This window comes from Solanum tuberosum, unplaced genomic scaffold (assembly GCF_000226075.1).
Source record: "Solanum tuberosum cultivar DM 1-3 516 R44 unplaced genomic scaffold, SolTub_3.0 scf00175, whole genome shotgun sequence".
NCBI classification, from domain to species: domain Eukaryota; kingdom Viridiplantae; phylum Streptophyta; class Magnoliopsida; order Solanales; family Solanaceae; genus Solanum; species Solanum tuberosum.
The window spans coordinates 383817-395371 of NW_006239098.1; the positions used below are offsets into that span (position 1 = coordinate 383817).

At 35.7% G+C, this 11555-nt stretch overlaps 1 protein-coding gene across 1 annotated transcript; it reads left to right on the forward strand.

The window, feature by feature from the left end:
* The first annotated feature begins 16 nt into the window (after positions 1–16).
* Positions 17–10287, forward strand: LOC107061858 (uncharacterized mitochondrial protein AtMg00810-like). The gene is made up of 2 exons (XM_015311773.1): positions 17–10084; positions 10163–10287. Exon 1 carries the CDS (start codon positions 5074–5076, stop codon positions 6064–6066), a length of 993 nt encoding a protein of 330 aa, XP_015167259.1. The 5' UTR covers positions 17–5073; the 3' UTR covers positions 6067–10084; positions 10163–10287.
* The last annotated feature ends 1268 nt before the right edge of the window (positions 10288–11555 follow it).

Consider the following 11555-nt stretch of genomic DNA (forward strand, 5'->3'; position numbering starts at 1 on the left):
CCCCCCCACAAAAATGAAGGAAACCTTTTCAAATTTATTCAGAAACAATTTCCAATACTACTATATTTTTGCAATGGTGATAAATAAATTTAAAAGTCAAACAATATTAAATGTAGGAGTATACCTACACAACATGCTTTCTTGCATGGCAAACTATACGTTGCACTATCTAGAGGAATATCTATGCCAATAAAAAAAGTGCAGGGCATGTGTGAACAACCAGATTGATGCACCGGGACATACACAAGAAATACTATCTACAAAAAAAGTATTAGGTGAGATTTGATTAATACCAAAATTGTAAGAAATTAAACAAGAAAAAACATACACCACACATGTAGTTAATGAAATTATATTGGACAAATTCTTAGGTTTGGTGGAAGAGGAGACGAAATGAAAAACACTAGAGAGCTACCACAAAAGACATTACTTTTGTGTATATAAAGTTATTCAAATACAGGGTACAGTGAATTTCAAATAGTAAAAGGGAACATACAGTTCATGACACGACATAACTAAGAGGACAAACTGTTAATTTGTGCACAATTACTTACTAACAAATTGCCTAATCACAATTTAAGAATACGATGTTCGTCACTACATACCCAACAAGCAAGAATGCAAATAGATTGGCCATTCACTTAGTATGATGCAGTCCAATATTAAATACATATTGATATGTTGAAAGCCTAAAACATACATAAAAGATAAAATATCTCGTGTATAGGGATCTTAAGACTTAACCTACACGTGCGTTCAGTGAATCTAGTATATAGATAGATAGATATATTCTTCTAAACAAGATTCATCATCCCTTTAACTAATTAAAGTTGTTATTTTGTCAGACAATTATTTTGTTGGTACATATGGGAATGATACTATTTATTCTAGGTTTTCAGAGTGGTTTAGAGAATATGTAAGTGTTACCTAATACTATTAAACATTTTCCCACCAATTATATGTATTTTTAGAATTCTAAATTTTCTTTAATTTTATATAGGTTCATAATCCAATTAATGTCGTGGATGTCGTGAATGTCCAATTTTTTACGTGATATTTCTTTGGGACCTGATCATAGAGTTAGAATAATGTCTAAGTACTTCATCTATGGGTATACATTTCATACAGAAGAATGGTCCAAAGGCAAGAAAACCAACAATAGTGGGTGTGGGTGAAAGGTGAGGGGGATATTGACTATTAAGGTGTGCTTCAAGAGATTATAGAACTCCAGTATGTTGTTGGTTGGCCAAAGAAAAATCTAGTAATATTTTTGTGCAAGTGGTATGATCCTGATTCTAGTGGTACAAAGGTCCATCCTCAATACAAAATAGTTGAAATTACTCACACGAGGCAGTATTGTTTCTATGATCCATTTATCATTGCACATAATGTGAAACAAGTGTAATACATTCCTTATCCTTTGTGCAAGAATAAATCTTCATGGCGTGTAGTTATAAAAACAAAGCTCGTGGGGAGAGTGGAGGCTGAGGATGCATTGTATGTAGCGTATCAAAATGATATTTCAAGTGTGGAAGCAATGGTGGATGATGAATTAGCAGGTGAATTGCAACATATATAGTGAAGGCATCTATGAAGAATTTGATGCTACTGTCCTTCAATCAAATCTAAATAATTATGGGGAAGGAACATCCAGAGCTAACGAGGAGAAATCCCAAACTGATGAATATGATAAAAGTCATGCGGAATTGCTTGAAGAAAATGAAATAAGTGATGAGGAAGAATTTGATGGTGATTATGAATCAAATGAAGAAGATTGACTTGTTTGGATCATTATCTTATCCAATGTTTTTCTCTTGAATTTAGTGTTAGGCAATTGACATTTTTTCCAGCTTATTATTATTATTATTACTGTTTTTTACTTATTTCAGTTTAGTGCTTCCTATTTTCTAGGTAGACTTAGTCAACTTTAGTTGCTCAACTTTCTCAAGTTAGTGGCCCCTTTTATGGCTGCTAGTGGCACATGTTCTTATTTAGTTTTAACATACACTTTGTAAGTGGCTACTAGATAGGAAATGCTTAGGTTTCTCCTTGTATAAATTCAGATCTTCTGCAAGTTAATATATAGCCAGAATTTCACAAGTTCACTCTATTTTTATTCTTCAAATCAGTTTTTTGAGTGTTTCTATTCTAACAGTGGCAACAGAGCCTCTAGTTGATCTTACAAGATAATTTTTTTGTAACCTACAACATAAATGGCATCAAACAACCTACCTTTATATTTACCATTCACTTTCACCGGTGAAAATTACCAAATCTGGTCCGTGAAGATGCCAGCTTTTCTGGAATCCTAAGAACTTTGGGAAACTGTGACGGAAGATAAACCATTTTCTGCTCTACCAGCAAATCCTACCTTGGCTCAAATCAAATCCAAAAACGAAGAGAAGGCATAGAAATCTAAATCCAAGTCGCTTATTGAGAATGCTTTGACAAATTCGGTATTTTACAGAATCATGGCTTGCAAAATAGCAAAAGAGGCTTGGGATAGGTTGAATGAAGAATATCAAGGCAGTGATAGAACACGTCAAATGCAAGTGTTGAGTCTGAAAAGAGAGTTTGAGTCCTTGAATATGCAGGAGGATGAAACAATCAATAAGTACGTTAATCGAATCTCCTTAATTGTTAATAACATTAGACTTCTTGGTGAAGAATTTACAGACAAATGAATTGTAGAGAAAGTTCTTGTGACTCTTCCCGAGAGGTTTGAATCTAAGATTTCCTCTCTTAAGGAATCCAAGGACCTGGGCAAACTTTCATTAGGTGAACTAATGAGTGCTCTTCAAGCACAAGAGCAAAGGAGGACTATGAGATGGGACAAGTTCACTGAAGGAGCTTTCTCTGTACAATAGCAAATATTTAGTAAAGGAAAGCAACAGTTCAACCAAAAGAATAAGGGCAAGCATGATGGATGAAACAATAGTGAAGATGTGAAGCAGAAGTTCCCTCCATGCAAACATTGTAAAAAAACTAATACACATCTGGAGAAGTACTGTTGGTTGAGAGTCGATGCTATATGCGGCAACTGTAAGCAGATGGGGCACATATCCAAGGTCTGCAAATCAAGAGAAAAGGCGTCTGGTACTTTTGCAAGCACAAGTAGTAGAAGCTACAGATGCACATGAGGAGCAACTCTTTGCAGTTTCATACTTTTCAATCAATGAATCCCCTGATTCATAGCTTCTTGATAGTGGTTGCACACATTTCTTGTGTAATGATGCTGAAATGTTCAAATTCCTTGATCGTACCTACAAATCTAAAGTAAAAGTGGGAAACGGTGAGGCAATAGAAGTCAAAAGCAGAGGTACAATGTCTATCTCAACAATATCAGGTATAAAAACTATTCCTGATGTTTTGTACACACCTGATATGAGTCAAAATTTGTTGAGTGTTGGACAAATGCTTGAAAATAATTATTCTCTGCATTTTAAGAATTGTGAATGTGTTGTTTTTGACCCTTCTGGAGTAGAATTATTTTATGTTAAAATGAGCAACCGAATGTTTTTAGTTGATTGGGAGAAAATGACTGAGCAGGCTTACACTATTACTTCACAAACATGTATAAACCTATGGCACAAAAGGTTCGGTCACTTCAATCTGAGAAGCATCGCAGAGATGAAAAAGAAGGAGCTAGTGGAAAATATGCCTGAATTTCTTTCTAATGCTCAATTTTGTGAAAATTGCCAACAGGGAAAGCAAACAAAATTGCCATTTCAATCAAATCAAGTATGGAGAGCTAACCAGAAACTTCAGCTCATTCATACAGATGTTTGCGGCCCAATGAAAACAGATCCGTTGAGTGGTAACAAATACTTTCTCCTCTTTATTGATGACTACACCAGAATGTGTTGTGTTTATTTCATTAGACTGAAGAGTGTATATTTTCCAACAGAGTGAAGTCTTTGATGTTTTTAAACAATTTAAAGCTTTAGTAGAAAATCAATGTAATCTTAGTATTAAGGCTTTAAGGTCTGACAATGGAGGAGAATATACTTCTTCTCAGTTTGTGGAGGTTTGTAATAGCACAAGTATTGTACGCCAATTGACATTACCATACACTCCACAACAAAATGGTGTGTCTGAAAGGAAGAACAAGACGATAATGGAGATGGCGAGATTTCTTATGCTCGAAAGAAAGATCCCAAATCAGTTTTGGGCTGAGGCAGTCAATACCTACTAAGGCCTTGCAGGACATGACTCCATATGAAGCTTTGTGTGGGAACAAATGATCAGTACACCATCTCAGAATCTTTGGGTGTATATGTTATTATCGTGTTCCAGAAACAAAGAGGAATAAGTTGGAAAACAAGGCTCATAAGGGCATATTTATGGGCTATAGTTCATCCAAGGGATACATGATTTTTTGTATGAAATAAAAAAAAACTAATTCTCAATCGAGAAGTGAAGTTTGATGAAGCAGATGGTTGGGATTGGAAAAATCAGAAAACCTCTCGTTTTGATTTATTTTCAAAAGAGCAACCTCAACTTCTAGAAGATGAACTAGTGGATGATGTACCAGTGAGGGGAACTCGAACCTTAAAAGATGTCTATCAACGGTGTAATTTGGTTACCCCTGAACCAACAAGCTATGCTGAAGCACAATACTCTTAGGCATGGAGGAGAGCTATGCAAGATGAACTAGACATGATCGAGAAGAATGGAACCTGGTAGCTTATTGACAGAGCTATAAATCGCAAGGTGATTGGTGTAAAATAGATTTTCAAGACAAAACTCAATCCCGATGGAAAAATTTGCAAACATAAGGCTAGATTGGTGGTGAAGGGATACACACAACAATATGGTTTGGATTACTAGGAAACATTTGTTTCTGTAGCAAGGTATGACACAATCAAGCTTATTCTTACATTTGCATCTCATAGTTCCCGGAAGATTCATCAACTTGATGTCAAGTTGGCTTTTTTGAATGGTTTGCTTGCCAAAGAGATTTATGTAGAGCAACCTGAGGGTTTCTCAATTCCTGGAAAAGAGGATCAAGTTTATCTCTTAACGAAGGACTTGTATGGCCTAAAACAAGCCCCGAGGGCATGGTATGAGAGGATGGACAATCATCTCATCCAAATTGGCTTTAGTAGAAGTCAAAGTGAAGCAACTTTGTATGTGAAAGTCACTGCAGGTGAGTCCTTAATTGTCTCAATTTATGTACATGACATTCTTGTGACAGGAAGCAAAATTGAACCAATCCAAAGGTTCAAGGATACAATGGAGAAAATCTTTCAAATGACTAATCTTGGAGTCATGAAGTACTTCCTTGGCATGGATGTGTTGCAGTCCAGTGATGGAATTTTAATATCCCAGCAGAAATACATTGAAGATATTCTAAACATATTCAAAATGCAAGACTGCAAACCTGTGAGTACTCTAATCTCTACTGGTGTGAAGCTTGGCAAGGATGAGGATTCCAAAAAAGTGGATGATAGTATGTATAGAAGCTTAATTGGCAGTCTTCTATATCTAACCACAAGCAGATCTAACATTCTATTTGTTGTAAGTTTTGTCTCTAGGTTCATGCATTCTCCTAGAGACACACACTTCACAATGGCTAAAAGAGTGTTAAGGTATATTAAAAAAACCAGCAAGTTTGGAACTTTTTTCCCAACATCTGCTGAAGTAACTATGAACCTGGTCGGGTACTCTAATAGCGATTGGGGTGGCGGAGTTGATGATTCGAAAAGAACCTCTGGATATCTTTTCTACTTGGGGACAAGTTGTTTTAATTGGAGCTCTAGGAAACAAAAAACTACAGCTCAATCAACATCAGAAGCTGAGTACATAGCTTGTGCATCTACTGTGAATCAAGCAATCTGGCTAAGGAAGATGTTGAAGGACTTGGGCCATGAACAAACAGAAGCTACCAAGATCATGTGTGACAAGAGTTCAGCAGTTTCAATCTCAAAAAATTCAGTGTTTCATGGTCAAACTAAGCATATCAAGATCAAGTTTAGTTTTATAAGAGAAGTCCAACAATCTAATGAAGTGTTGTTTGTTCTTTGTTCATTTGAGAACCAACTAGCTGACATTTTCACTAAGTAATTGCCAAAGGAAAGGTTTCAAGATCTGAGGTAAAGAATTGGTGTTTGCCACAAAAATGCCAAGGAAGAGTGTTAGACAATTGACATTTTTTCCAGCTTATTATTATTTTTGTACTGGTTTTTACTTATTTCAGTTTAGTGCTTCCTATTTTCTAGCTAGACTTAGTCAACTTTAGTTGCTCAACTTTCTCAAGTTAGTTGCCCCTTTTATGGCTATTAGTGGCACATGTTCTTATTTAGTTTTAACATCCACTTTGTAAGTGGCTACTAGATTGGAAATGGTTAGGTTTTTCCTTGTATAAATTCAGATCTTCTGCAAATGAATACATAGCGGGAATTTCATAAGTTCACTCTATATTTATTCTTCACATATGTTTCATGAGTGTTTCTGTTCTAACATTTAGTTGGTATGTTGGAATATGTCGGATTTGATAATGTTTGACTTGAGCTTAATGTGGGCTACAAAAAATTCATTATCTCATAATTTAGATTGTGTAGATAAGTTTCTGGTTGAGTATTTTTGTATTTTATAACAAAGGGATTTGAATTTTTTCTGATTGAGTATTCCTATATTGAAAGTGCTACTGTTTTATCATGATTTATTATAGGTAGTTTTATGTAAATTTTATTGGTTATAAGCTTTAAATTTTTCTAGCATATGGTGATTTCAGAGCATATTATTTTTCTAGCATATGGATTTCACTAAACTTTTCACCACTAAGTCCTCAAAAAATCACATAATGTCCTCGATCAGCAGCAATGTTCACGTGGCTAATATCATTGGAGGATTATGGTTAAGATTGTAGGTTCAAGGGGCTTCGGCTGTGTCAAATATGGGAATGTTTTTAGCTAAGATGAGTAGTGACTCATATCAGCTTTTGGGAATGGTAGAACGGGGGATGCTTCCTAATTTTTTCGCAAAGAGATCGTGTTATGGAACCCCTCTTATCAGTATTTTGTTTTCTGCATCAGGTGTTGTGCTGCTGTCTTACCTTAGGTTTCAAGAAATTGTAGTTGCTGAGAACTTTGTGAACTGTTTTGGTATGATTTTGGAATTTCTATCTTCTTCGATGTTAAGGATAAAATATCCAGCAGCATCAAAACCTTATAGGATTCCACTACTCACTCTTGTTGAAGTAGATTTTAGTGCATCGTACAACTGCTGGAAAAACACCTCTTTGGGTCATATAAAAAGAACTTCCTTATAGTTGGGCATTGAAACTGAAAACCTTGATCCCTTCATTCTGCTTTAGTGAGAGTGTGTTGTGTTAAACAACATGTTTGGGTAATAAGAATGTAAGTGTTGGTGTGGTCTTTTATGATTTCTCCTTCCTATTGAGCTTGAAGGTGATGTCTTCATCAGCAAATATCCAACATATATAGGAGGGGAAAATGTTTAAAAGGATGCCTATATGTACAATGCTAGGAATTTGGCTTGTTGTTGCTAGATTATCTTGTTGTATATACTACTAGGGTAGAATGAGATCAAATAACTAATAGCTGAGGATATTGAAGTAAAGAGAGTTGTTTCATCCCTGGGAAAATTACTAATAAGAAAAAGGTATGGTAGTTGATGTCTCCATTACTTGGCCTAGCATAATTCGATGGTTAAATATTCTTAATCCAGTACATTCGGAGGAAACAACATGACTCTCAACCAGCTTCATTGTCACCTACAAGTCACTCCAGCCAGCCAGATGTAGGTCCTCTTAATATTCTTAATCCAGTTGATTAGGTCTTCTTCAAAGATGCAACCAAGTTGTAGTTTTGTTAGAAAATTATTCTTAGTATTATAGGTTAAACTAAAATTATATGTACAACTCCAACATTATGTCTTCCATTAAGTTACTAATAAATTGAAAACAATTCATACGGAAATGGGATCCCCAATAACCAGAGACAAAAGATTCATATGAGAAAACATAAGTAAACAGGCCTCTACTTGAACCTGCAAGGATAAAGGTACATGAACAACAATTTTACCTCCATAAAAATTGGTGTATAATCCCTTGCAAACTAATGGATGTAAACAAATAGCGCCCCTCCACTAAAATGGGCTGGATTGCCTAATCTATGCAGATTGGATGCTCTATTCAGCAATATAGGATGTCCATGCGTAACTTCTTGATTAGTAAAAGAGTACTCTTCTTATGTAGTTATTCATAAGTTGTATCCCCTTACATCTAACTATTAAATGAATAAGTTTCATACCCCAAAAACATGAAAAAAAACATACTAATATCAATGTGACTTATGTAGGAAAACATATTTGACGAGGAAAATGTAGAGTCTGAATAATGAAGACCTGGAAAATATGAAGACATCAAGATTTTTCCGATAGAAGTTCTGGAAACCTCACTGTAGTTGGCGTTGTTAATGGAGAATATGTGACATTTAACTCTACTTTTCTTAGTTGCAACTTTCTCAACCTTTATTCTGTGATCTGTCATCTGTAAAGGGGGATTTAGAGTGAAGGTTTATATAAATAGTTTTTGGGGTTCATAGGACTAGTTCATACTATATAGCACATGAACTATTGGGATGAGCTTGTGCGTTGAACATTGAGATCATGTCAGGTGTACTTCTGCACACGTGAGGTGTAAGTATCCCGAGACAACTATCTCTATGTCTGTCCCAAAGTATCTCATCTCTATATGAGTACCTGACGAGTCTCGAGTTTGCCTTCCATACGTGATCCTCAGACTAAAATGTTACTTAAGGTGTAACTTGGTTGCATCTTTGAAGAGGACCTACATATGCAACTTGGTTAAATTCCATGTTTTTTTATGAAGTTTATTTTTTGAGCTGTTGATTGGGAATCAGGTTAATGGTTAACAGATTTGATCAAAATGCTTTACGTTCTTTAGTTTTACTTGTTCATGTATAATTTCAAAATTAATACTCACTAATAAATACTCTTGTAAACTCCATCATCCTCAGACTACACTGAGTATGTTGTTGTTTGTAATAATAAGTAAAAATTTAACAGTAGACAATAGCTGGATCTTCTAAATTGTGTTTTATGTGTGCGTGGACTCAACTACTTTTTGTTTGATCTTGCTGTAGTGGAATTTGGTTGTAGTCTTTTTTTTGCTTATGAGAATGGATTGGTATAGCAGCCTTATATTTATGTTTCTCTAGTATAATGATATTAATAAGCTGTATAATTGATGAATTGGCAAATTGTTGTTTGATGTATTTATTGTAATTCCATTAGAAATTGACTGAAGCAAGTTTATATTAAATTTAATTTGGTAGACTGCTTATCATGTAAAGACGATTCTTGTGGCTTGATAGGCTAGTTGAAATGTATAATTTTACCTGAGTAAACAGAAATAGTTTCAGCTTCTGTTACCTAATGTATCCTTGTGCATATTTTGAGTTTCTTTTAAGGCAATGAAGAAGACAACTGGAAAGCGTCGAAAGCATAAATAAGAGGAAACAACATGATTCTCAACCAGCTTCATTGCCACCTACAAGTCACTCCAGCTAGCCAGATGTAGGTCCTCTGAAGGTGAATTCATTGCCACCCACCTTTCCTCCTCAACCAACTTCACTGCCATATGTCGCTCCTACTCAACAACATTCACTGCCACCCGCTATTACTTATATGTCGACATCATTACCCTTAGCTTTCCTCCACTATCGACTTCATTACCACCTTCTTGTTTTAGTATACCACCATGTGGGTCTATCTAAAATAACTCCACAACTTCTCATGGCAGGAGTACAGGTCTTCCTAATAATATTGTTCCCACACCTCGTATAAATTCTTCTTCGAGTTATCATATAAGTAAAAAAGGCAGCTCCTCATCTCTGCTTCCATCATCGACTCAAATTGTATCTCCAACATCATCGACACCTAGTATATCTAGGTCAAATATTGGAGTCCCTGTACCAACATCACCATCTATGATCAGTAGTACTACTACACCTGCTTGTTCAAAGACTCAAAATTCTTGAGATATTAGAGAATATGATGCTTTTCATAGGCTGATTATTACCCCTTATGAGGATGGGTAAGTTATCCTTATGTTATCTTTATCTTATTTTTAATTTGGTGAATGTACGTCTTACATGAATTAAGTTTAATACAGGTTTGCGCCATCATATCTTGGCTCGCGTATTGTTTCAGAATCTATTACACCATTCTTCGATGATGCTTGGGGTAGATGGAAAGAATTTCCCTACAATATCAGAGAACAAGTATGGAATCAATTTAAGATACAAATAAAATTTATTCTTATATTAGTTATCAAATTTTAATCTAATGATATTCTTTTATTGTGCAGACGAAGTGTGTATGGCAGCCATGTTATAAGAATAAAATAAATTCCATTTTTGCTAATAATGCTCGTAAACGAGTTACTGATATGTTGTTTGAAGATCGAAAAAATAATGAGCAGCCCAGTTGGCTACGAGAAGACATATAGGTTAATTTTTTGGAGAAATGGAACACTCCTGAATTTTAGAAGTGTGAGCGAGCAAAGGCAACTCGGGCCTCCGTAAAGGGTGTCTCTTTACACACTGGCGGTTCTATGAGTTTCGCAGCCCACAAACGCAAAATGGTAATTTTTAAATTAAATTTCCTTACTTTTAACTAATTGCGATTGAACTTCATTGTAACATCCGGTAATTTGAAATATCTATGAAGAGACTTAAAAATTGGAAATAGTCATTTTTGGAATAAAATTGAAAATCTGGAAATTTGGCCGTGTGGAAATCAGTGAGTTTTTGGCCAACTTTGAGCGGTCATAACTCCTAGCTCAGGATGAGTTAGGAGTAGTTCCAGTTATTTTTGGAAATCCCTTGGAATGATCTTTCCAACGCCACTGAGTTTGCTCGATTCCGAGTTCGTATGAGTGAGTTATGCCCTTTGGAAGTTGGGCAGTTGGCAGGGAATCCGTCCGGAAATTTGTAAGGGTATTTTGGTCTTTTCCCTAGCCTTTTATTTTGGTTATATAAATGTGTTAGGCTGATTTTTTTATCAGTTTTACCATTTTAAAAGAGTGAGAGTGAGGGTTTTGAGAGAGAAGAGAAGAAGAAGAGAAGAAGAGGAGATCAAACAAGTTTCCGTCGTGGATATCGTCGGGGCTGATTCCTATTAAGGTATGTGAGTAGTTAGTGTGGGTTGATCCCTTTCCCCCACACACCAAGCCCCTTTTATTTATTGAGAAAGGATTGGTTGTGTTTGTTGAAGTTGTTGGTTGTATTTGTTGAAGTTTGTGGTTGTGTTGGTTGAAGTTTGTGATTGTGTTGTTGAAGTTTCTTGTTGGTTTGGTGTATGTTTTCGGTGGTGTTTTTGAGTTGAATCTATGGTATATTGAGGGTTTTAATGATTCTAAGTGATTTGGGGAAGAAACCATTCGATTTTAGGTGAAATAAGGTGAGAAAACGAGAAAATGAGCTTGCTGAAATTTCTGGGTTGGGGGCCTGGCGCGACGCGCCTGCCAGAGCGCCCCAAACTCACCTCTGAAGTTTAGGGGCTGG